This window comes from Mustelus asterias, unplaced genomic scaffold, assembly GCF_964213995.1.
Source record: "Mustelus asterias unplaced genomic scaffold, sMusAst1.hap1.1 HAP1_SCAFFOLD_357, whole genome shotgun sequence".
Classification (NCBI taxonomy): domain Eukaryota; kingdom Metazoa; phylum Chordata; class Chondrichthyes; order Carcharhiniformes; family Triakidae; genus Mustelus; species Mustelus asterias.
Window position 1 is genome coordinate 202,705 of NW_027590316.1, and position 26,484 is coordinate 229,188.

The 26,484-nt window shown below is 46.1% G+C and overlaps 1 protein-coding gene across 6 annotated transcripts in view; it reads left to right on the plus strand.

Annotated features, from left to right (window-relative positions):
- Window positions 1–21,206, plus strand: part of LOC144486471 (NACHT, LRR and PYD domains-containing protein 3-like) — an 87,728-nt gene extending 66,522 nt beyond the window's left edge. For 5 of the 6 annotated variants that reach the window (XM_078204511.1, XM_078204510.1, XM_078204512.1 and 2 more), the window contains 3 exons: window positions 3,740–3,910; window positions 9,877–10,044; window positions 19,247–21,206. In XM_078204511.1, coding sequence (XP_078060637.1) covers window positions 3,740–3,910; window positions 9,877–10,044; window positions 19,247–19,334 — 427 coding nt within the window. In that variant the 3' untranslated portion in view covers window positions 19,335–21,206. The remainder of the gene's footprint in view (window positions 1–3,739; window positions 3,911–9,876; window positions 10,045–19,246) is intronic. The other variant, XM_078204515.1, reaches the window with a different exon arrangement.
- The last annotated feature ends 5,278 nt before the right edge of the window (window positions 21,207–26,484 follow it).

The following is a 26,484-nucleotide window of genomic DNA, read 5'->3' on the forward strand; positions in this document are numbered from 1 at the left end:
TTGGTTTTAGGAGACAATAACCAGGGGCATCGATTTAAGGCATTGGGAGGATTTCAGAGGAGAATTGAAGATGGCACAGTGGTTAGCATTGCTGCCTCACAACGTCAGGGACCTTTGTTTAATTCTGGCCTCGGGTGACTGCCTGTGTGGAGCTTGCATGTTCCCCCCATGTGTGCGTGTTTCCGTCAGGTACTCTGTTTTCCTCCCACAGTCCAAAGATGTGTAGGTTAGGTGGATCGACCATGCTAAATTATCATTTCGTGTCCAAAGATATGTAGTTTGTGGATTTGCCATAATAAATGTCCAGTGATAAACAGTTGTGTGGGCCTGGATTTTTCAGAGAGTCAGTGCAGAGTCGATGGCGCGATTGGGCACCTTCTGCGCAGTGGGGATTCTATGGTTCTGTGGAAAAGTTTTTTCACCCAGAGGGTGGTGGGAATCTGGATCTCACTGTCTGAAAGGGTGGTGGAGTCAGGAACACTCGCAACATTTAAGAAGCATTCAGACAAGCACTTGAAATGCCGCAGCAGACAAGGCTATGGAGCAAGTGCTGGTAATGGATTAGAATAGATTGCTGCTTGATGGGTGACACAGACACGATGGGCCGAAGGGCCTCTTTCTGTGCTGAAAAACACTATAAAGGCCCAGGGGTTGGAAGTTATGAACCAGAACCTGAATTTTCACTGATTCCTGTGATTTCTCTCTCTGTGATCCCAATGCAGTGGAATGTCAATCACATTGATTTTTGTGCCCTGGGTGGAGGGGAATAATGTGACGGTGACTCTGAGGACCCGTTCACATGCTGACAGGGGGACACACGTCACCCAGTCACACAACCCTTGATTTGTGAGGAAGAGTAAAGAGTGAATGGAGGCAATTGTTAAGATGCAGACCAGAAACTCCAAGGTGTTTTGTGAAGTTAGCCTGGGCCCTCGGTTTTACATTTGATTTTGGCATTGATGAGCATGAGGTGTTTCACTCCAGCTATGAATCAAGTGACCCATGAGGATGCTTTTATCAAACACAGTTTATTTAAGAATGCAGTTAGAATATAACAACAAGAATTAGCATAACCTTTCCCAATTGCAAGACTTAAACATGACACAGTATAACTCTTCACAGCGAGCTATCTCTGTTGTTCCAATATAATGCAATACCCACAGACATACACCCTTCTCCATCATCAGTTTGCACAAAAACAAGTATGCTCACGTGTTACCACTTCCGGAGAGCCAACAGACAATTGTTTTCAGAGAAGGATGTCGCCCCCGAACAGCCGAACTGCAGAGAGGTAACCCCAGTCTCTGACAGCTTCCAACACAGCAACACTTAATCAACAAAAACTCCAACTTCAGAGAGGGAAACAGCACTGCTGTTTGTCTTAACTTCAAGCAGCTTCTGAAAGCAGAATTGAAACTAGAATGTTCTGTGAAAAATAGCTGTCCCTCAGTCACATGACATAACCTGTCAATCACCCGCAATCAAGCTCTACTCTGCCATCCCAGGGGGAACACTGAAACAACAGAACACTGCATTAGTTCAGATTAAAATCAACATGATGTCAATTATACTGCTTCAGTAACAATAAAGGAAACCGGCTACAGATAGCACGGTGCCGACAACATAACCTGCAGAGAAACATGATTAAAATACAAACTAGAAGCAGGAGTCGGCTATTCGGCCCTTCGAGCCTACTCCGCCATTCATTTTGTTCATGGTTGATCATCAAATTCAATATCCTTCAATATTCAGCATATTTCTTCAAGACATAGTTTGTGACAAAATGTACATTCCAACATGTCCTTTAGCCGGTTCCATGTGACCGGTGATGGGTACACAAGCTCTATGTGTTGCAGGCACCAGAGAGTCTCCTGTGTCCATCCATTCGACCGCACACTCTCAGCTCCACAACCAGTATCGCAATCAGCGATTTCCCACACTATCTGCTGTTCTCCCAGCTCCAGCGCTGCTAATTCTACGTGTAAGGATTTCAAGATCTGGACGCTGTCAGCATTTTTACTTCATTCCCTGACGTTTCGTGCTCTCTTCTACAGGCACATAAAGTTCCATTGTTACTCTCCCATCAAAGACACAAGCCTCTCCTGGTGAGAACCTGACTGACCACCATGTCTACGCAGGGAAAGCCTCTTGCCTCTGACCATCCCATTCTCACAGTGCTAGAGTTATCTGACTATCTAGAACTCTGCAGAGAGAGGCTGACATGTCTCTGACAGTCGATGCTGCTGTCTGGGCATTGCCTGTGTCTCTGTGGGGATGGCCTTTCTACCATTTCACTTTCATTCTCATTCGACCCCATATGCCTCAGATTATATGCTATAAAATGCTTCACCACCTTGTCAGAACTTGGCATGTTATTCATCCTTTTGCCTCATGCAACCATATAACCCACGCCTACTCAGGTCTCCAGTAATCTCCATCCCGATATACTTGGATTGATGTGGCAGATACTGTCCAGTCCTGAGAGAACAGAAATTTGCTCCAAACTCACGTAGCCTTGGGGAAGAGTACCAAGTGTTGCCAAGTGCATCATTGAATTGAGTTTAACCTTTCTCCTCCCATTCCAGCCCTGTGTTCTTAACCAGGTCTTCCTCACTGGTCTCTCCAGAGCTGCTGCCTATCAAAGTGCTGCCGGTGCCAGCATTTCCTGAACCGGGACTTCCCCTGCAGCAAGTGGTTAAGGGCTGGAGTTCACTGTCTGAGAGTGTGGTGGAGACACGTTCAGTTGAAAATTTCCAAAGGGAATTGGATTATGATCTGAAAAGGAAGATTGTGCAGGGTTACGGGGAGAATTTGGGGGAAGGACACTTAGTAAATTGCTCATTCAGAGAGTCAGTGCAGAGAGCATGGGCCGAATGGTCTCCTTCTGCTCTGTAACAATTCTCTGATTCTATCTGAGAGAGATACCAATGGCCCTTTGTGGACACTGCCTAAATTACCTAACCCTGTTGACACTGCAACATCACCAGCTTCCAGTTAAAATCTCGATACATTTCCAACCATTATCTTCACAGAATTATTGCGGAGCACCACGAGGCGAAATGTGTCTGCACCGGCTCACCAAACTAGGATTAGGAATTTGTCTCATTCTACTGCCTTCTCCTCGTATCTTTGCACATTGTTTCCTTCGGATGTTCATCGACTGCCTTCTGTTATGCCTCGAATCAGCCTGCCCCAACCACACTTCCAGACTGTACATTCCAGACCCGAACCACTGGCATCGTGAAAAAGGTTTATCTCTCATCATCTTCAACCCCACCACACACTCCATTCCTGAGCCACTGACCATCCCATGTCCCTCCCTGTGACTCAGGGTAAGGACATGGGAATCCTGTGCTCTTCCCTTTCACCATCATCCTTTTTGTCATTTAATCAGTCAGGCACTTCCATTTTGTTCTTTCCTTGTCACCCGCCCATCCCCAGCTCCCTGTCACTTAAAACAATTTAATTCACTGCTACTTCCAAGTTCTAATTTTAGCTAATTGAACTGAAACTAAATCTCTTTCTATTTTCACAGATATTGCCTGACCTGCTGAGAATTCCTAACATATTTTATTCATATTTCAGATTTACAGCATCAATGCTATTTTGCCTTCTGTATGAACTGAAGTTGTGTTTCCTGAATGTCCCGCGCTGTACATTATTATTGTTAATGATCTTATTCTTAAAAGCACTGTTGATTTACCCTGATTTCTGTTATTTTCCTCTCTCTGATCTCTAGTCTTTTTCGTAACGATCTCTCAGATTCTTGTGCCGAGGACCTGGCCTCTGCTCTCAGTACAAACCACTCACTGATCGATCTGAATCTGGGTTACAATAAACTGGGAGATTCCGGAGTGAAACTGCTGTCTGTGGCTCTGAGGAATCCGGACTGCAAAATACAGGAACTGCAGTAAGTAGCAGACTGTGAGATTGTGTTTATAATAACTGAATATTCAACAATATAATTTCACCACTGGTATTTGTATAAAAAACACTGCCCATTACTATTGGCGTCAGTTATGAATAAGGAAAATTGCCTTTCTTCTGACTCCTGTTGCTTCTCTCTCTGATCCCTGAGCAATGGGATGACAGTCCCACAAATCTTTGTCGAAAGTGTGGGGGAATAATGTTATGGTTCACCTTTGGAGGTTCTCCCCTCCTCCTCAGATGTGCACAGCTCTCCCCAGACACAGCATCAATTGATTTGTGAAAAGGGGGAGAGTGAGTGGATGACAGTAAATGGAGGACAGGACACGTGGTGGAGCCTGTCTGTTAGTAAAAGGTGTCAGTACAATAGCGAGAGGTGAACTTAGTTCCAATGATCAAGATGCAGAATCAGCTTGGGTAGAGATTAGAATTTACAAGGTTAAAAGGTCACTTGTGGGAATCATTTTTTGGCCCCTGACAATAGTCATCATCTCTGACACTCCACAGGAAAAATAATGGGGTCTTGTAAAAGCATATTGCAATAATCACGGGTGGTTTTAATCTCCATATACAAAGAAACATACAGCACTGTAACAGGCCCACCAAGCCTGTGGCGACTCCTAATCCTTATTCAGACCCAGTACTTACTGCCCATTTGCAGTTTCTATTCCTCTGTTCGTCTCCTGTTTATCTTTCTATAAAGATTCATGTTGGACATTGGTAACATGCCTGCTTCCACCACCTCCATTGGCAGTGCATTCAAGGCATCCACCACCCGCTGTGTGAAAATCTTCCCCACACGTCTCCCCTAAACTTTGCCCCTCTCACCTTCATCCTGTGCCCTCTTGTAGTTGATCACTCCACCCTGGAGAAAAGTCTCTGACTATCCACCATATTGATGCCTCTCATAATGTGCATGCCTCCCTTTTTTTAGTGAAAACAATCTGTTTCTACAACCTCTCTTCATAACTTAACCCTCCTTGACCAGGCAACATTCTGGTAAACCTTCTTTACACCCTTTCCAAAGCATCCACATCATTCTGGTCGTGTGGCGAACAGAACTGCAAGAATTATTCAAATGTGGCCAACTAAAGTTTCATACAGCTGTAACATAACTTGCTAACTTTTATACTCTGCCCCGGTCGATGAAGACAAGCATGTTGTCTGCCTTCTTGACCACCTCATCCACCAGTGTTGCCACTTTCAGGGATCTATAGACTTGTACACACAGATCCCTCTGTAAGTCAATGCTCCTGTGGATTCTTCCATTTACTGTATAAATCGCTCAGATTGTCAAAAGTTGAATAGAAGCTTCATTCACAGAATCTATTCAAGCAATTTCTTGGAGAAGCACGTTCCAGTTCCAAACACAAAACAAGCTGTTTTAGACATGGTGATGTGCAAATGTGTGGCGCTTCCAACAAAAATAGATTCCTTTCAGTTGAAAAACAGCAGCAGAAGTGTTCCAGCCGTTGCTAATTCAAGGACTGTATTAGATTAAGCGAAGATGTGGCACCGGGGTTGGCACTGCTGCCTCACAGCGTCAGGGACCCGGATTCATTCCAGCTTTGGACGACTGTTTGTGGAGTTTTCACGTTCTCCCCGTGTCTGTGTGGATTTCCTTCGTCTGCGCCTGTTTCCTCCTATAGTCCAAAAAAACTGTGTCGGTTAGGTGGATTGGCCATGCTAAATTGCCCGTTAGTGTCCAAGATGTGTAGGTTAGGTGGATTAGCGGCGTAAATATGTGGGGTTACAGGAAACCGGGCAACTGCAGATCTATTAGTCTGACATTGATGGTATGGAAATCCTATAATAATCTATAATAAAGGAAGTGATAACAGAACACTTAGAAATTAATGGCAGGATTAGACAGGGCCAACATGGATTTATGAAAGGCTGGCACGGTGACACAGTGGTTATTTAGCATTGTTGCATCCCAGCCAGGGGCCCGGGTTCAATTCCAGCCTTGGGTGACTGTCTGTGTGGAGTTTCTACATTCTCCCCGTGTGTGTGCGTTTCCTCTGGGTGCTCCGGTTTCCTCCCACACTCCAAAGATATGCATGGTAGATGGATTGGCCATGGTAAAATTGCCCTTAGTGTCCCAAAATATGTCGGTTAGGTGGATTAGCCCGAGTAAATTTGTGAGTTTATGGGGAGCGGACCTTGGTAAATTACTCTGTCAGTGTGTCTCGATGGGCCGAATGACGATTCCTACACTAGGGATTCTATAGTTGCATGATTCACACACAAGAGGTTATTAAATAAAATTGGAGCACGTGGGATTGGGAGGAATATACCAGCATGGATTGAGAACTGGTTAGTGGACAGAAACAAGGAGTTGGAATAATTGGGTTATTTTTGGGTTGACAGTCTCTAACTAGTGGAGTACGGCAGGGATCAGTGTTTGGGTCTCAGCTATTCAGAATCTATATCAATGATATGGATGTGGGGATCAAATATAATATTTCCAAATTTGCGAAGAATGGAAAGCTAGGTGAAAATCTGAATTGTGAGGAGGATGCAAAGATGTTTCAAGGGGATGTGGAGAGGCTCAGGGAGCAGCCAAAGGATTGCCAGCTGGACGACAAGGTGGAAAAATATGAGGCTATCTAATTTTGTAGGAAAACAGACATTAAGACGACACCAAAGATATTTTGATGTCCTTGTTCATGAGGCACTGAAAGCTAAGATGTGAACAATTAAGATAACAAATGGTATGTTAGCCATTATTCTAAGAGGATTTGAGTTGAGTAAAAAGATGTCTTCCTGCAGTTATATACAGCCTTGCTGAGATCAACCTGGAGTATTGTGTACAGTTTTGGTCACCTGCCCGAAGCAAAGATGCACTTGGCATGTAAAGAAGGTTCACTAAAATAGGTCCAGGAACAGATGGGTTGTCCTATGAGGAACAAAAACACTTTATTCTCAGGCCTTTAGAAGAATGATAGCTGAACTTATTCAAACCTACACTATTTTACGGGGTTCAATAGGCCAGATGTAGAAAGGATGTTTCCCCTTGCTGGAGGGTCTGAACCCTGGGAGACAGTCTGAGAATAAGGGGCAGTTATTTAGGCTGAGATGAGGGGTATTTGTTTTCCATTAGAATGCTGGTGAATCAAGGAATGCAGGGATAATGCTGGAAATGGTGTTGAAGCAGAGGATCAGCCATGGTCACATTGAATGATGGAGTGGATTTGAAGGACAGAATGGATGACTCCTGCTCCTGTTTCTTAACGTTCTTACTGCAATAGGAATGGAAGGTAAGAGTAAGAAGGTTTTGCTGCAGCTTTACACGACCTTCATTAGATCACAACTGGAGTAATGTGTATAATGTTGAGCTCTTTACTTAAAAAAGGATAGAATTGTATTGGAACCAGTTCAGAGAAAGTTCACTCGGCTGATTCCTGGGATGGAGAGGTTTATTTTACAAGGAAAATTTGAGCAGATTGGAGTAATATCTATGAAAGTTCAGAAGATTAAAAGGTGATCGCGTTGAGGGGATGAGACAGAGTGGTTGCTGAGAGGCTGTTTCTTCTTGGAAGAGAGACCAGAACAAGGGGACAGATTTTAAAATGTAATTGTCAGTCCCTTAAGACTGAGATGATGAGAAATTTATTTTTTTAGATGGTGGCTGGTCAGTGGAATTCTCTTCCCTGGAGACTTGTCGTGGCGGCAGAGTCATTGAATATATTCAAGGCTGAGTTAATGATTTTGGATTGAGAAGCGAATCAAGGGTTACGGGGAAAAGAGTTGAGACTATAATTAGATCAGCCGTGATGGAGTATACTCGAGGGTCTGAATGGCCTTCTGCAGCTCCTAGTTATTTTGTTCTTATCCCAATACGTCCTTCAGACTGCTCTCTGTGACCAGTGATGGATAAACAAGCTCTATGTTTTGTCCTCACCAGACGCTCTCCTGTGCCCATTCATTAGGCCACCCACTCAACCCATCTCACCAGCAGTAATTACCCACTCTGCCCCCAGGCCTTCCTGATCCAGCACTTCATCGTCCATTGGTGTAAGGATGGCAAGACCTGGATGTCTCCACTCTTCTTCACTCGTTCCCTGATGATGTTTGCTCTCTTTCCAAACACATAAATTGTTACTCACTCATCAAACACGTGCAGTAGCCCAGGGTTGTCCAACGTGTGGACCAAGGGGTGAATGTGACCCTCGAAGCCCCTCAATGCGGCCCCCGGAGCGAGTTTCCAGAATCTCAGTCACACAGTTCAGTTTGAATGGAAGAATCTGCATGGAGCTGCTCCTCCAATCACATCCCGTTTCTTTCCCATGTTTGCTGCTGATAGGTTTTTGAGCCAATCTGCAGCAAATGTGGGAGAGAAACAATTTGTGATTGATGAGAATTAAACTCTAATAATCATCTTTATTTATTACTCATTATTGTGCTCAGCAAGTTGTTTCTTTTGATATCTCATTTTCGTCTTTAATTGAAATTTCTGCTGTGCCAAACTTTATCATTCTGAAATTTACTCATCGGCCCCTTGAGTGAGAAAAACATTGACGTGTGTTTGCCCAGTGAATATGTTGGTCAACCCTGCTCTAGCTATGCTGGTGCCAGCCTAACGGACATGTCTCTGACAGTCAATGCTGCTGCCTTTGCATTGTAAGAGTTTTAACAACACCAGGTTAAAGCCCAACAGGTTTATTTGGTAGCAAATACCATTAGCTTTCGGAGCGCTGCTCCTTCGTCAGATGGAGTGGAAATCTGCTCTCAAACAGGACACCGAGACACAAAATCAAGTTACAGAATACTGATTAGAATGCGAATCCCTACAGCCAACCAGGTCTTAAAGAGACAGATAATGTGAGAGAAGGGAGCATTAAGCACAGGTTACAGAGATGTGTACTGTCTCCAGACAGGACAGCCAGTGACATTCTGCAAGTCCTTTGCCAGTGTCTGGGTGGAGATGTTCTTTCCACAATTTCTCTCTCATCCTTATTCACATATCAGGCTGTGCTGCACACACCGTGGCAGAACACATCAGGACATTGATCCTTTTCCACTCTGTAACCACGTGTCTGAAACCTGCTCACCTCCCAGCAATCTCCATCCAGACTGGCTTGTACCGATGGGATAATTTCCTCCCATCCTGAGGGAACAGGACCTCCCTCTGAGCCTGAGCAGCCGGGAGGAGCCCCTCCAGGGAGGGGGGGGCAAGCCTTGCTCTGCTTTCTGACATTTCAGTCCTTCATTCAATAAGCAGAGCTCCCTCGCTGCTCCCACCAGAGCTGCTGTGTTTGAAAGTCCTGCTGGCTGCCTTTGGAGATTGTGCCAGCATTGCCTGAACCGGGACTGCCCCCTGCCCAGGCTGCCTCAGTGGGCAGCTCCCCCTGCCTGCCAGCCGTTAATTGTCCGCCTCTGACAATATCACCTTCATAAGTCTGCCTATCCTGCCCACACGGACACACCACCCATTTCCAATCCCCATGCTGGGACTTCAGAGCTTCTGGTAAAATCACAGCCATTCTCTTCAACCTCACCACAAACTGCATTCCCAAACCACTGACCATCCCATGTCCCTCCCGAGCCACTCCGAGTAAGGACATGGGGATCCTGTGATTATGGTCCTGTCCCATCATCACTTTTATCATTTAATCTCTCCTGTAATTCCAGTTTGTCCTTTCTTTGTTTCTTCCCCAGCCACCCACCGCTGTCACTTCAAACCTGTCAATTCACTGCCCGTTCCCAGTTCCAATGGAAGCTCAAACTTTACCCCTGTTTCTCTCTTTACAAATATTTACATAACCTGCTGAACATTTCCAGTTTATTTATATTTCATTTTCAGCATTGAGTATTTCCTCATTCTACAGAAATGCAGGTTGTGTTTTTGGAATGTCTGATACAATACATTATTATTGTTATTAACAGTATTATTTAAAACACTGGGGATTGAGCCTGATTCCTGTTATTCCTCTCTCTGGTCTCCAGTCTCAGTGATAACGCTCTGACAGATTCTTGTGCTGAGGAGCTCGTCTCCGCTCTCTGTACAAAACAGTCACTGAGGATTTTGTACCTGGGATCAAACTCCTTCACAGATCAATCTGTCCCTGCTCTCCGCCGCCTCATACTGACCTGCAGGCATCTGGAATGGATCTCGTGAGTATTTGTGTCAATTTTTAGTGTAACAATTAAAATATAAATGGATTTAAAATATAAATGGGCCTGAATCTTCCAAGCAGCAGCAATGGTAAGTAGATTGCCGGTATGTGTGAAAATTCCCCCAACCTGAAACTGCTGCATATTTCTCCCAGAATCTTCAGCACTGCGACACCGGGAGCTCCATCAGAGCAGACAAGAGCCGGGGAAGAGAGAGCACACACCCTATTTACAGCACAGTGACCCCGGGGAGCTCCATCAGAGCAGAGTCGGGGAAGAGAGAGCACACACCCTATTTACAGCACAGTGACCCCGGGGAGCTCCATCAGAGCAGAGTCGGGGAAGAGAGAGCACACACCCTATTTACAGCACAGTGACCCCGGGGAGCTCCATCAGAGCAGACAAGAGCCGGGGAAGAGAGAGCACACACCCTATTTACAGCACAGTGACCCCGGGGAGCTCCATCAGAGCAGACAAGAGCCGGGGAAGAGAGAGCACACACCCTATTTACAGCACAGTGACCCCGGGGAGCTCCATCAGAGCAGACAAGAGCCGGGGAAGAGAGAGCACACACCCTATTTACAGCACAGTGACCCCGGGGAGCTCCCTCAGAGCAGAGTCGGGGAAGAGAGAGCACACACCCTATTTACAGCACAGTGACCCCGGGGAGCTCCAGCACAGCAGAGTCAGGGAAGAGAGAAAGCACACACCCTATTTACAGCACAGTGACCCCGGGGAGCTCCATCAGAGCAGAGTCGGGGAAGAGAGAGCACACACCCTGTTTACAGCACAGTGACCCCGGGGAGCTCCATCAGAGCAGAGTCGAGGAAGAGAGAGCACACACCCTATTTACAGCACAGTGACTCCAAGGAACTCCATCAGAGCACAGTCCTGGAAGAGAGAGAGCACACACCCTATTTACAGCACAGTGACCCCGGGGAGCTCCATCAGAGCACAGTCCTGGAAGAGAGAGAGCACACACCCTATTTACAGCACAGTGACCCCGGGGAGCTCCAGCAGAGCAGAGTGGAGTTGCGGTAGAGCGAGCACACCTTATTTACAGCACAGTGACCCCGGGGAGCTCCATAACAAAGAACAATACAGCACAGGAACAGGCCCTTCGGCCCTCCAAGCCCGCGCCGCTCCCCGGTCCAGGATTGAATCCTGAATCCAGGATCCCCGCCCAATTTTCCAGCCTATCTACATACCAATATCCTGTCCACCGAGCTGTCCCTCACAGCTACGATGCTTTGTTCATTACAACCTATTAACTCACCCCCACCCCCCCATTCCAGACCATGTGATCGCCAGGGAGAGGCGAAAACCCAGAGTGAAAAACCCCAGGGCCAATATGGGGAAAAAAAAATCTGGGAAATTCCTCTCCGACCCCCTGAGGCGATCGAAACGAGTCCAGGAGATCACAATGGCCCTGATCGGAAAATGCTTCCCAACCCTAGTCATTTCCACTTCCACGAACACCATATGAATTCCCTGCCCCCGAGATAGGTTCCCAACTATCCGCAGTCTCGCTCTGTACTGGCACCAGCAAGATGATCATAGAATGAAGCCTTGAAACGAGAAACAAGGAACAATTAGCCCGCGCCGCTCCCTGGTCCAAACTAGACCACACTTTTGTATCCCTCCATTCCCACTCCGTTCATATAGCTGTCTAGATAAGTCTTAAACGTTCCCAGTGTGTCCGCCTCCACCACCTTGCCCGGCAACACATTCCAGGCCCCCACGACCCTCTGTGTGAAATATGTCCTTCTGATATCTGTGTTAAACCTCCCCCCCCCTTCACCTTGAACCTATGACCCCTCGTGAACGTCACCACCGACCCGGGGAAAAGCTTCCCACCGTTCACCCTATCTATGCCTTTCATAATTTTATACACCTCTATTAAGTCTCCCCTCATCCTCCGTCTTTCCAAGGAGAACAACCCCAGTTTCCCCAATCTCTCCTCATAACCAAGCCCCTCCATACCAGGCAACATCCTGGTAAACCTCCTCTGTACTCTCTCCAAAGCCTCCACGTCCTTCTGGTAGTGTGGCGACCAGAACTGGACGCAGTATTCCAAATGCGGCCGAACCAACGTTCTATACATCTGCAACATCAGACCCCAACTTTTATACTCTATGCCCCGTCCTATAAAGGCAAGCATGCCATATGCCTTCTTCACCACCTTCTCCACCTGTGACGTCACCTTCAAAGATCTGTGGACTTGCACACCCAGGTCCCTCTGCGTCTCTACACCCTTTATGGTTCTTCCATTTATCGTGTAGCTCCTCCCTACATTATTCCCACCAAAATGCACCACTTCGCATTTATCAGGATTGAACTCCATCTGCCATTTCCTTGCCCAAATTTCCAGCCTATCTATATCCTTCTGTAACCTCTGACAATGTTCCTCACTATCTGCAAGTCCTGCCAGTTTTGTGTCGTCCGCAAACTTACTGATCACCCCAGTTACTCCTTCTTCCAGATCATTTATATAAATCGCAAACAGCAGAGGTCCCAATACAGAGCCCTGCGGTACACCACTAGTCACAGGCCTCCAGCCGGAAAAAGACCCTTCCACTACCACCCTCTGTCTTCTATGACCAAGCCAGTTCTCCACCCATCTAGCCACCTCCCCCTTTATCCCATGGGATCCAACCTTTTTCACTAGCCTACCATGAGGGACTTTGTCAAACGCTTTACTAAAGTCCATATAGACAACATCCACGGCCCTTCCTTCGTCAACCATTTTGGTCACTTCTTCAAAAAACACCACCAGGTTAGTGAGGCATGACCTCCCTCTCACAAAACCATGCTGACTATCGTTAATGAGTTTATTCCTTTCTAAATGCGCATACATCCTATCTTTAAGAATCTTCTCCAACAACTTCCCCACCACGGACGTCAAGCTCACCGGCCTATAATTACCCGGGTTATCCTTCCTACCCTTCTTAAATAACGGGACCACATTGGCTCTCCTCCAATCCTCTGGGACCTCACCTGTGTCCAGTGACGAGACAAAGATTTGCGTCAGAGGCCCAACGATTTCACCTCTCGTCTCCCTGAGCAGCCTTGGATAGATTCCATCAGGCCCTGGGGATTTGTCAGTCTTTATATTCTCTAACAAACCTAACACTTCCTCCTTTGTAATGGAGATTTTCTCCAACGGTTCAACACTCCCCTCCGAGACACTCCCAGTCAACACATCCCTCTCCTTTGTGAATACCGACGCAAAGTATTCATTTAGGATCTCCCCTACCTCTTTGGGCTCCAAGCATAAGTCCCCACTTTTGTCCCTGAGAGGTCCGATTTTTTTCCCTAACAACCCTTTTGTTCCTAACGTATGAATAAAATGCCTTGGGATTCTCCTTAATCCTGTCTGCCAAGAATATTTCGTGACCCCTTTTTGCTCTTCTAATTCCCCGTTTGAGTATTTTTCTACTTTCATTGTACTCCTCCAGAGCTCCCTCCGTTTTTAGCTGATTGGACCTAACATACGCCTCTCTTTTCCTTTTGACCAGTCCCTCAATTTCCCTGGTTATCCACGGTTCTCTAATCCTACCCTTCCTATCCTTCTTTTTTACAGGCACATGCTTGTCCTGTAGCCCTAACAACCGTTCCTTAAAAGACTGCCACATACCAGATGTGGATTTACCCTCAATCAGCCTCTCCCAATCAAGAGCTGCCAATTTCTGCCTGATCCCAATAAAGTTAGCCTTCCCCCAATCCAACACCTTACCCTTGGGACACCACTCATCCTTTTCCATCACTATCCTAAAGCTAACAGAATTGTGGTCACTATTTGCCACATGTTCCCCAACCAAAACTTTGAAGACCTGACCGGGCTCATTCCCCAGTACCAGGTCCAGTATAGCCCCCTCTCTAGTCGGGCTGTCCACATATTGTTCCAACGAACCCTCCTGTACACATTTTACAAATTCCTCCCCATCCAGAGTCCCTGCCCTCAGCGATTTCCAGTCTATACCAGGGAAATTGAAGTCTCCCACTACAACAATCCTATATTTCCTGCACCTATCCAGTATCTCCTGACATATCCATTCATCCACTTCCCTTGGGCTGTTGGGGGGCCTGTAGTACACCCCCAACATAGTGACTGCGCCTTTCCTGTTTCTAAGCTCCACCCAGAGTGACTCGCTACACGACTCCTCCGAATTGTCCTCCCTCTGCACCGCTGTAATATGCTCTCCAACCAATACCGCTACTCCCCCACCTCTTTTGGCCCTTCCTCTGTCTCGCCTAAAACACTTGTACCCTGGAATATTCAGCTGCCAGTCCTGTCCCTCTTTCAACCAAGTCTCTGTCACCGCAACCACATCCAAATTCCTCGTGCGCATTAAGGCCCCAAGTTCGTCTGTTTTACCTGCTACGCTCCTTGCATTGAAGTATAAGCACTCCAGACCCCCAGGCTCAGTGAGGTCATCCTCCCCCAGGGTGCTCTTCTTCTTTGCCAGCCTTGTCCCAGCCCCAAGCTCGTCCCCAGCCACCACACTTATAGACCTAATAGTTTGATCCCCACCCCCCTGCCACACTAGTTTAAACCCCCCCGAACTGCATTAGCAAAGCTCCCAGCCAGGATATTTGTGCCCTTCCAACTTAGTTGTGACCCCTCCCTCTTGTACAGGTGTACTAAGTGTTAGTTGATTGGGGGAGTGAATGTGTTGATGTGTCGCTGGATGAATGGTTCGTCAGGGAGCTGAGGAGAGGTTCAAGGATTAGTTCTGGGTGTCGGGAGGGTGGTCGAGTTGTATTGTGTTGGGTTGGAGGGTTAATCAGCAGTTTGGATGGTGGCTGGGAGTTGGTAATGTTGGGTGTCTCGTTAGATTTGGTTGCGTGGTCGGAGGTTGGGATTGGTTAATAGCTTTGGAGAGTAATGGGTTGGGGTTGCTTCTTGAGCAATCCGTTTAAGTCAGAGATATAGTCAAGAATGTATTCAAGACGCGGCTGGATACAGCACTTGGGGCGAACAGGATCAAAGGTTATGGGGAGAAAGCAGGATTAGGCTATTGAGTTGGACGATCAGCCATGATTGTGATGGATGGTGGAGTAGGCTTAAAGGGCCAAATGGCCGCCTCCTGCTCCTATCTTGCATGTTTCTGTGTCAGGTCAGGAGAGGTTGGGACGGATGAGGCCAAGTTGGGAGGTTTAGTCAGATTTGTTCAAGGGCTAGTGGGAGGTAGTCGGGCTGGAGGGGAGGTAGTGATGATTTACGGGAGTGATAGCCTGTCAGGGGGAGATACCAGCAGTAGCCAGGCCTGTGACACCACAGCTGGTTCTGCTGTGGGACAGGGTCGGGCAAAGAGCAAGCGAGCAGTAGTAATGGGGGACTCGCTAGTTAGAGGCACAGACAGGCGTTTCTGTGGCTGCAATCGAGACTCCAGGGTGGTGTGTTGCCTCCCTGGTGCCAGGGTCAAGGACGTCTCTGAGCGATTGCAGGACATTCTGAAGGGGGAGGGTGAGCAGCCAGAGGTCGTTGTACATATTGGTACCAGCGACATCTGGAGGAAAAGGGATGAGGTCCTGAAATGTGAATACAGAGAGTTAGGCAGAAGGCTAACGTGTAGGACCTCGAAGGTAGTAATTTCAGGACTACTATCGGTACCACGTGCTAGTGAGAGTAGGAATAGGAGGATTAGGCAGATGAATGACTGGCTTGAGAGCTGGGGCAGGGATTTAGATTTTTGGATCATTGGGATCTTTTCTGGGGAAGGGCTGATCTGTTCAAGAGGGATGGGTTACATTTGAACTGGAGGGGACTAACATCCTGGCGGGGAGATTTGCTCGAGCAGCTCGGGAGCGTTTAAACTAGTTTGGCAGGGGGGTGGGATCCAAAGCAGTAGGGAGACAGAAGAGAAGTTTGAGGACAGCACGGAAGTTAAAGAGAGCACATTAATTAGTAAAGGCAGTGTCAGTAATCCTAGTATCAGACAGAAGCAAGACAGAGCAAGGGAAGTCCAGATTAAACTGCATTTATTTCAATGCAAGAGGCCTGACGGGCAAGGCAGATGAACTCAGGGCATTGATGGGTACGTGGGACTGGGATATTATAGCAATTACTGAAATATGGCTAAGGGAGGGACAGGACTGGCAGCTCAATGTTCCAGGGTACAGATGCTATAGGAAAGATAGAACAGGAGGTAAGAGAGGAGAGGGAGTTGCACTTTTGATTAGGGAAAGCATCACGGCCGTACTGAGAGGGGATATATCCGAGGGTTCGGCCACTGAGTCTATATGGGTGGAACTGAGAAATAAGAAGGGGGAAATTACTTTGATAGGGTTGTACTATAGGCCCCCAAATAGTCAGCGGGAAATTGAGGAGCAAATATGTAAGGAGATGACAGATAGCTCCAAGAAAAATAGGGTGGTAATAGTCAGAGATTTTAATTTTCCCAACATTGACTGGGACAGCCATAGTATTAGAGGGTTGGATGGAGAGAAATTTGTTGAGTGTATTCAGGAGGAATTTCTCATTCAGTATGTGGATGGCCCGACAAGAGAGGGGGCAAAACTTGACCTCCTCTTGGGAAATAAGAAGGGCAGGTGACAGAAGTGTGAGTGAGGGATCACTTTGGGACCAGTGACCATAATTCTATTAGTTTTAAGATAGCGATGGAGAATGATAGGTCTGTTCCAAAAGTTAATATTCTAAACTGGGACAAGGCCAATTTTGATGGTATCAGGCAGGAACTTTCAAAAGTTAATTGGGGGAGTCTGTGGGAAGGAGGAGGGACGTCTGGTAAGTGGCATGCTTTCAAAAGTGTGTTAACCAGGGTTCAGGGTAAACACATTCCTCTTCGAGTGAAGGGCAAGGCTGGCAGAAGTCAGGAACTCTGGATGGCTCGGGATATTGAGGCCCTGGTCAAGATGAAGAAGAAAGAGGTACATGACATGCATAGGCAGCTGGGATCAAGTGAATCTCTTGAGTATCGGGGGTGTAGGAGTAGAGTTAAGAGAGAAATCAGGAGGACACAAAATTGTTTTGGCAGATAAGGCAAAGGAGAATCCAAAGTGCTTCTACAAATACATAAAGGGCAAAAGAGTAACAAGGGAGAGAGTAGGGCCTCTTAAGGATCAACAAGAGATGGTTGAGATCCTAAATGAATATTTCTCATCAGTATTTACTTTTGAGAAAAGCATGGATGTTAGGGATCTTGGGGAAATAAATATTGATGTCTTGAGCAGTGTACATATTACAGAGAAGGAGGTGCTGGAAGCCTTAAAGCGCATCAAGGTAGATAAATCTGCGGGACCTGATGAGATATATCCCAGGACGTTGTGGGAGGCTAGGGAGGAAATTGCGGGTCCCCTAGTCGAGTTATTTGAATCATCGATAGCCATGGGTGAGCTGCCTGAAGATTGGAGAGTGGTAAATGTTGTGACTTTGTTTAAAAAAGGCTGCAGGGAAAAGCCTGGAAACTACAGGCCCTCACTGGTCTGTGGTGGGTAAATTATTGGAAGATTATTTTGAGGGACAGGATCTACAGGCATTTGGAGGTGCAAGGACTGATTAGGGACAGTCAGCTTGGTTTTGTGAGTGAAAAATCATGTCTCAAATTTAATTGAGCTTTTTGAAGGAGTAACCAAGAAGATAGCATGAGGGCAGTACAGTTGATGTTGTCTACACGGACTTTAGCAAGGCCTTTGACAAGGTACCGCATGGTAGGTTGTTGCATTAGGTTAAATCTCTCGGAATCCAGGGTGAGGTATCTAAATGGATACAAAATTGGCTCCTTGACAGAAGCCAGAGGGTGGTTGTCGAGAGTTGTTTTTCAAACTGGAGGCCTGTGACCAGCGTTGTGCCCTCAGGGATCAGTGCTGGGCCCACTGTTATTTGTCATTTATATTAATCATTTGGATGAGAATGTAGGGGGCATGGTTAGTAAGTTTGCAGATGACACCAAGATTGGTGGCATGGTGGACAGTGAGGAAGGTTATCTCCAATTGCAACGGGATCTTGATCAATTGGGCCAGTGGGCTGATGAATGGCAGATGGAGTTCAATTTAGACAAATGCGAGGTAATGCATTTTGGTAGATTGAACCAGGGCAGGACTTACTCAGTTAATGGTAGGGCGTTGGGGAGAGTTACAGAATAAAAAGATCTCGGGGTACATGTTCATAGCTCCTTGAAAGTGGAGTCACAGGTGGACAGAGTGGTGAAGAAGGCATTCAGCATGCTTGGTTTCATCGGTCAGAACATTGAATGCAGGAGTTGGGACGTCTTGTTAAAGTTGTACAAGACATTGGCAAGGCCACACTTGGAATACTATGTGCAATTCTGGTCACCCTATTATGGAAAGGATATTATTAAACTAGAAAGAATGCAGAAAAGATTTACTAGGATACTACTGGGACTTGATGGATTGAGTTATAAGGAGAGGCTAATAGATTGGGACTTTTTTCCTTGGAGCGTAAGGGGCTGAGGGGTGACCTTATAGAGGTCTATAAAATAATGAGGGGCTTAGATCAGATAGATAGTCAATATCTTTTCCCAAAGGTAGGGAGTCTAAAACTAGAGGGCATAGCTTTAAGGTGAGAGGGGAGAGATACAAAAGAGTCCAGAGGGGCAATTTTTTTCACAGAGATGGCGAGTGTCTGGACCAAGCTGCCAAAGTTAGTGGTAGAGGTGGGTACAATTTTATCTTTTAAAAAACATTTAGATACATGGGTATGATGGGTATAGAGGGATATGGGCCAAATGCGGGCAATTGGTATTAGCCTAGGGGTTTAAAAAAAAGGGTGGCATGGACAAGTTGGGCCAAAGGGCCTGTTTCCATGCTGTAAACCTCTGTGACTCTATGAGTGGGTCTAGTCAGATTGTGGGAGGTGTTGTTTGGGGATCAGTGGGAAGTGATTGGGGGACTCGGTTGTGCTATTCAGGTATTAGCCCAGGTGGTGAGCTGTCTAACATTACCTGAGTAACTATCCAGGTAAATTTTGTGGATCTGTCCCAAGTATCTGACTCTAACTGCAGCAGGGGAGTTCCCCAATAGTAGTTAATACCTCTGGGACAATTCCCAGGTAGATCAGTGCGTCAGGACATCCACAGGGTCCCAATGCTCATCTTCAGATGTGTGTCTTGCCTCTGGCGATCCAGAGACCAGAAGATTTGTCCCATTAACTCCAGTCTCCTGTTATTTACTCTGTTGTTCAATCTGTTTAGTTCCTGTTTCATCTTTACTGTTTCAGGCTGCAGCAAAATCAGTTCAGTCCAAATGGAGAGACACACCTGGAGTCGCTGCGGGGGTCCAGACGGGGACTGAGTGTGTTCGTGTGAACATTTCAATCTATAAACATTACTGCTCCACCGGTTACAGTGAAATCCTGAATTGTGAAGATCTTCGACAGCTCCTTCCAAACCCTTCATTCCTGCCCCTCTCCCTCCCTATTCCATCAGCCCCTCCAGCCTGGCACTGATTTCCCTGCTTACCTGGTTTCCCAGCTGGAAAACTGTTGTAGTTTTAGTCTCCACATTGAAGGAAAGATTGCTGCAAACCATTGTTTAAGCAGCAATGTGTTGTCAGTGTTCTCAGCAACAGAGTCTTCGACCTCCTTTCAAAATGGAGCAGCAGAGATCATTCTCCAGAGAGAGAACAGTGTGTGTGTGATTCTGACAGTACCCAGCAGAGGGCAGATTGGTCAATCTTGTCAGAGTTTCCTCTCCGTCTCTGTGAATGAATTAAAGGCTCCACCAGTCTCTCCTCAAAACCTCTTTCACTATCTGGTGATTAAAGTGACACAATGCCACCATCTGCTGGCGGCTCACAGCTACTGCAGGCGCTGCTCTCTGTGAGCCTCAGACAAGTTCAGTAAGTCCCATGTCTGCATCTGGGAACCGGTTACTGTAGTGTGAATATTGAACAATATTGACAGGGATTGGAGTTTGCAGCAGGAACCCCGGCTGGTGAATTAACCCTTTTATTACCAGACACTGTACATGAACTCTGTTCCCTCATTCCCTCTGGGAGATATTGTCTGGAGATTGTAGTTGGGGATGATCTCAGACTGTAATGTGTACATTTGGTGCAGTTATCAGACACTAATCCCATTCAGAATGGGAGTGAGTAAACTGTGCTGCACTCTGTAATTCCTGTGTCAGACATTGTCAGTGTTTAATCTTACACAGGGGATCTTGCTAACGGTTCTTTTAATGTTTCCAAGATAATTGTCTCAATCTCACAGACTGATTCTCTGAAAATTGGAAATACAAACATTTTGAGACACAATTACAACCTTTAATCACATTTTGTCCGTGTTCGAACAGAAAATAATTTCCAAACACACTATTCCCCTTTTGCAGCTCTTGCTTTACAATTCCACAGGTTTCGGTGATACAGAGAGCAGCTCCATTGGAATCCAAATGCTCTCATTCTACTCTCGCCCCCCGTTTACCCTGCCAATTATCACCCTCAACAAAAGCTCCCACATATTTATCTGGGATAGTTTCAGTGTTGACTCTGGTGAAGCAGGGTTTCCATTCCTTAACCCACAACACACACGGTAAATGTTACTTCAATTATTTCTGGAACTGTTAAAATCCCGAATGCACAGGTTGATTAAAGTGATTCCAATCCAAAGGTGGAATGTGTTTCTGATTTATAATCTCAATCACACAGAGACACTGACATCCCCACACAAAAACACACAATCACAAGCACAATGTATGATTTATTTTGGATTATCCCAAAGATCTCAGGAGAGATGCATGCTGTCAGATATTACCATTATTTATCAAACTGTTTATTTTACCATGACAGATATTACCTGGTGTTTGTCAGATTGTTGCTTTTCATCCATCTACAGTTGCAGATGCCGGCGCTGAAAAGTGGGTAGATATTCCATACCATTAAAAGCATCACATTGAATCGGGGAAATTCTTCAAAGACTATGAATTAATCACTTTCAAATTAGTATCATTTCTTCAGAACAAACTATTCATATCATCTATTATTGCAATTTAAACTAACGTTATTGTGTTGTCTGGTCTGTGCTAGTTTTAACTGAATACTGCTCAGTATGTGACATGATCCATGTTATTGAGTCGAGGGTTATTTCGGGTTAATGCTGCTGCTCTGTAATTGTAATGAATATTCCTAATTTTATCATCTGTAGAACTAGTTATTTGCAATTAAATGCTTATTGGTAAATTAGTTAAATGCTAATTGGGAATCTTTGGAATGCTGAAACTAATACGTACACAAGCTAATAAAGAGCGCGGAACTAGTATAAATACTGTAGCTAACAGTGAGTGTGAAACTGAAAAGACCTCAAGACCTCAGGCCTCAATTCAACGTCTAATCTCAGGGGGCCCTTAGAATGTCCTTTTGTATTTGCTTCATTCCCGAACAGTGTCAGTGCTGAAGTGGGAGAACTCGATGGTTAAAAAAAATTATTTTTATTCAGGATGTGATTGTGGGTTTTCCTGCTCTCTCTCTCTCTCTCTCTTCCCCCCCCCCCCCCCCCCCCCCCCATCGTTCTCCTTTGATTGTGAGTTATTATATGAGAGACAGAGAAATGGCAAATGGAGGGTAACAGTGAGAGGGGGGAAACAGGAGGGTAACAGAGTAGTTTGCTTGTGGGATCTTGCTGTGTGTATTTTCCCTGCAGCCGATCTTGCTGGGAGACCGTGGCTCCGCTCCCCATATTCAGTGCACTGATAACTGACTGTGATGCTTCCATCTCCCACCACTGCCCCCAGCCTCATTTCTCAATGAATCAGTGATCAACACAAACAGAGGTCACAGGGTGACACGATTTAAAATGGTCAGATAGAAACCTTTCAGAGAGCATTTCAATCCAGATTCATCTCAGAGACAGAGAGAGAGAGAGAGAGGGAGGAGGGCGATGGGTACGTACAGAGATAGGTGGAGATAAACAGGCAGAGAGCAGAGAGATAGATCATCAAGTGCAGGAGAGAGAGAGGAGGGGGGTGGATAGGGACAGAGCTGGTGGAGGTAACAAAGAGAGGGAAACAGGAGTGACTGCGCTAGAAGTGGAAGGTTCCCTGTTCATGTCAAATGTATGAACAGCAACAAACCTGGAGTGACTTGTCATTATTTTAACTGGGGAGGGAGGGGTGTGGTCCCTCATTGCCCACTCGCTTTACCGAAACCCACACTTAAATATCACGTTGTTACTGGACATGTTCAGACTGTGTGTGTGTGTGGGATCTTGCTGTGCGTTCATGCTCTGTGTCTCATCCCCGCCACATATTCTTCACACTGCATCAGTGTCCACATTTTAAACATAAAAGATTGAGGGAAAGGAGGGTGGGATATCGAGAGGAACAGGGTAAGGCAGAGCTGTGGAGAGGCTGTTCCGATCGAGTTCTCACAAGGGCCTGGAATGAAAAAGGCTGCGATTGGGACCCGGTTTAATTGGCCAATTGGACAGTGCCTGTGTTTTACTCAGTAATGTCACGGTGCTGTGTGAGAGCCCAGGGCAGCGTTTCAATCTACTTTTACTGAGTTTCTCTTTGTAACATTCTCAGTCTCCCTCTCTCACTCGGGAGGGAGAGGAAGCTGAAATTCACATTTCTGAGCCTGGGGAAAGGCTTGTTCTCCATCCCCGAGTCCTACTTGTGTTTTTAGACAGGGTGGTGGGATTTGTGGATGGAAAGGGTTGTTCAGTTTCACTAGGGGTGAGGGAGGGGGGTTGCGGTGGGACAGGGACTTGCTCTTTGTACCTGAGGTATAATGCAGCTTTTCTGACTAGGCTTCAATTCCGAGCCTGTGTGACTAGGCCTCAATTCAAGGCCTGCGTGACTAGACCTCAATTCAAGGCCTGTGTGACAAGGCCTCAATACAAGTCCTATGTTACGAGGCTTCAATTCAAGGCCAGTGTGACGAGGCTTCAATTCAAGGCCTGTGTGACTAGTTCTCAATTCAAGTTCTGTGTGACTCGGCCTCATAGAACATAGAACATTACTACGCAGTACAGGCCCTTCGGCCCTCGATGTTGTGCCGACCAGTGAAACCAATCTCAAGCCCATCTAACCTACACTATTCCAACATCATCCATATGTTTATCCAATTACCATTTAAATGCCCTTAATGTTGGCAAGTCCACTACTACTCCAGGCAGGGCATTCCACGCCCTTACTACTCTCTGAGTGAAGACCCTACCTCTCACATCTGTCCTATATCTATCACCCCTGAATTTGAAGCTATGTCCCCTCGTGCTAGTTATCACCATCCGAGGAAAAAGGCTCTCACTATCCAAACTATCTAATCCTCTGAACATCTTGTATGCGTCTATTAAGTCACCTCTTAACCTTCTTCTCTCCAACGAAAACAACCTCAAGTCCCTCAGCCTTTCCTCATAAGACCTTCCCACCATACCAGGCAATCTCCTCTGCACCCTTTCCAATGCTTCCACATCCTTCCTATAATGCGGCGACCAGAACTGTACACAATACTCCAAGTGCGGCCGCACCAGAGTTTTGTACAGCTGCAACATGACCTCCTGGTTCCAAAACTCAATCCCTCTACCAATAAAAGCTACACTAAGTATGCCTTCTTAACAACCCTATCAACCTGGGTGCTAACTTTCAGGGATCTAAGCATAATGACACCGAGATCTCTCTGTTCATCCACACTACCAAGGATCTTACCATTAGCCCAGTACTCTGTAATCCTGTTACTCCTTCCAAAGTGAATCACCTCACACTTTTCCACATTGAACTGCATTTGCCACCTCTCAGGCCCAGCACTGCAACTTATCTATGTCCCTCTGTAACCTGCAACAACCTTCTGCACTGTCCACAACTCCACCGACTTTATTGTCATCCACAAATTTATTAACCCATCCTTCTACGCCCTCATCCAGGTCATTTTTAAAAATGACAAACAACAGTGACCCCAAAACAGATCCTTGCGGGACACCACTAGTAACTGAACTCCAAGATGAACATTTCCCATCAACCACCACCCTCTGTCTTCTTACAGCTTGCCAATTCCTGATCCAAAGCGCTAAATCACCTTCAATCCCATGCCTCCGTATCTTCTGCAATGGCTTACTGTGGAGAACCTCATCAAATGTTTTACTGAAATCCATATACACCACATCAACTGCTTTACCCTTATCCACCTCTTTGGTCTCCTTCTCAATTCAAGGTCAGTGTGACTAGGCCTCAATTCAAGTTCTCTGTGACTAGACCTCAATACAAAACCTGCAGACTAGGCCTCAGTTTAAGGCCTGTATGACTAGGCTTCAATTCAAGTTGGGTGTTACTAGGCCTCAATTCAAGGCCTGTGTGACAAGGCCTCAATTCCAGTTGTATGTGACAAGTCCTCAATTCAAGGCCTATGTGACTAGGCCTCAATTCAAAGCCTGTGATCCATTGTGATGCATTGTGCCATCCATTGTGATCATGGCTGGTCATGGTTTCCTCTGGGTGCTCCGGTTCCCTCCCACAGTCAAAAGATGTGAGGGTTAGGTGAATTGGCCATGACAAATTGACCCTAGTTTCAGTGGGATCAGCAGGGTGAGTGTGAGGTGTTATGGGATAGGGTGGGACTGTTGTCGGCGCAGGCTCGATGGGCTGAATGGTCTCCTCCTGTTCTTATTTGCCACATTTTCCTTGTGAAGAAAGTCAGAAGAGGTTGTCGTCGGATCGATTTTTCCAAAACACAGATCCTTTAAGGCAGAACCAAACAAAGAGAAAAAAAACAGGGAGAAAAGCAGTCTGCTTCTTAGCTTGCAGGTAAACTGCTTCCAAAAACGTAGCTGAAAGCCCAAAGGAAAAGAACCCTATCACCCGACTGCCACAGCTTAGCTGCAGCCCCCCAATGACATCACTGAAGCTGTAAGCTGGTGGCATTTACATTGCTTTAATGTACACTCACATGACAATGTCCAAGCAGAGAGTTCCCATTAGATGCAATTGTACTGTTCTAAAAGTGTTTGTGATTTGCAGTGATTGAAGGGGGAGGGGTCTGGAATGGGGGCTCTTCGGTGAGACTGCAATTAATGTTGCTGCAACTGAAAGAGACCTTTATACTGACAAAGACCCTGAAACTAATGGGGGCCCTGAATCTAATGGGCAGAAAATCTAACATAGACACAGAAATATTGTTAACGCATACCAACATAAACAGATTCTCCAATTCCAGCTGAAAACTGCCACACCACATCGCTGCAACTAAAGAGAAATCCCACAGCTGCACGTTTCACCACAATGACAGCACAATTTGTATTGCGTTACTAAGAGATTAACATCATTCCAATTGTGCCCCAAAACAGATGCTCATCAACATGTTACCCTAGTTATAGGTCCCATCCCTGCTCTGTGAAAACAAATAGCGCTCTGACCCATGCTCTGCCAGCACAGTGCTGGCACCTTCCATGCTTTGTTTGATTCGCGGCAATTCTCCGCCCTGCTCTGCTACCATCATTTTGCCTGCATTCCATCCCTATTCCAACAGAGATATTCTTCAGCCAGTTCTGTTGCCATAATGACAGGCTCTGCACCCCACTTCCCCCACCGCCCACCCCCCGCTCTGTCATTCCCCTACCATCCCCCCCCCGCCCCCCAGCCAACCTTTCCTATCCTAGATTAAGATGCACCACATGTTCTATTAGTTCAGGACAGTTGCTGCACATGGACAGTGACATGAACCAACCACCCGCTGTCTACAACTTAAAAGAATTGGTCCATTTACAAGTAAGAGTAGATCTTGACTTCATGGGAAATTTCAATTATTCATCTATTTGAATCATTGGATAGATTTCACAATTCTACTGAAGGGATATATTCGCATAGTTTTCACCTGCTGCCTGAACTTTGTCTGTGTTATTGCATAGATGCAAGTGTTTGTGCAGCAACTAAGAAGTTGAAGCATGGTGCTCAGTTGCATGATAAAATAGCCCACAGCAATATCCGTAATCGGGAGAAATGTCATGCGTGTCTGTATCGAAGAAAACACCAACAATGCCCATAACAGAATACAATTCGCTGATATAGCAAACAGTAAAATGATGGATTTCCTCCTATTCTCCATTTCTGGGTCGAGGTGAGTCTTCTCAATGCTCTGAGCACGGAGTCTCCTGCGGGTTCTGCTGGTCACTAAAATGTTTCTGACGGTGAAGGTATTGAGCATTATAATCAGGATAAATGGAATACAAGGTGTTAAAATATATTGCCGCAATTCGATTGATGCCCACATAGGGGAGCTTATAAAGCCGCCTGTAAGTCTACAAAGCCATAGTCTTTTTATAAACGCATATGAACATATGAACGTAAAACGCCAGAACATGTTTTTTAAACAGCTCAACCCAGTTACTGTTCCCAGAGCCACCGCTGCCGATTTCACGGTGCAGTGTTTACCTCTCAGCTTTCCGCAACATCTGACCACAAATCTATCAACGGTGAAAGTCACGGTGAACCAGACAGAACAGTCCGTGGCTGTATGAAGAATTGTATATTG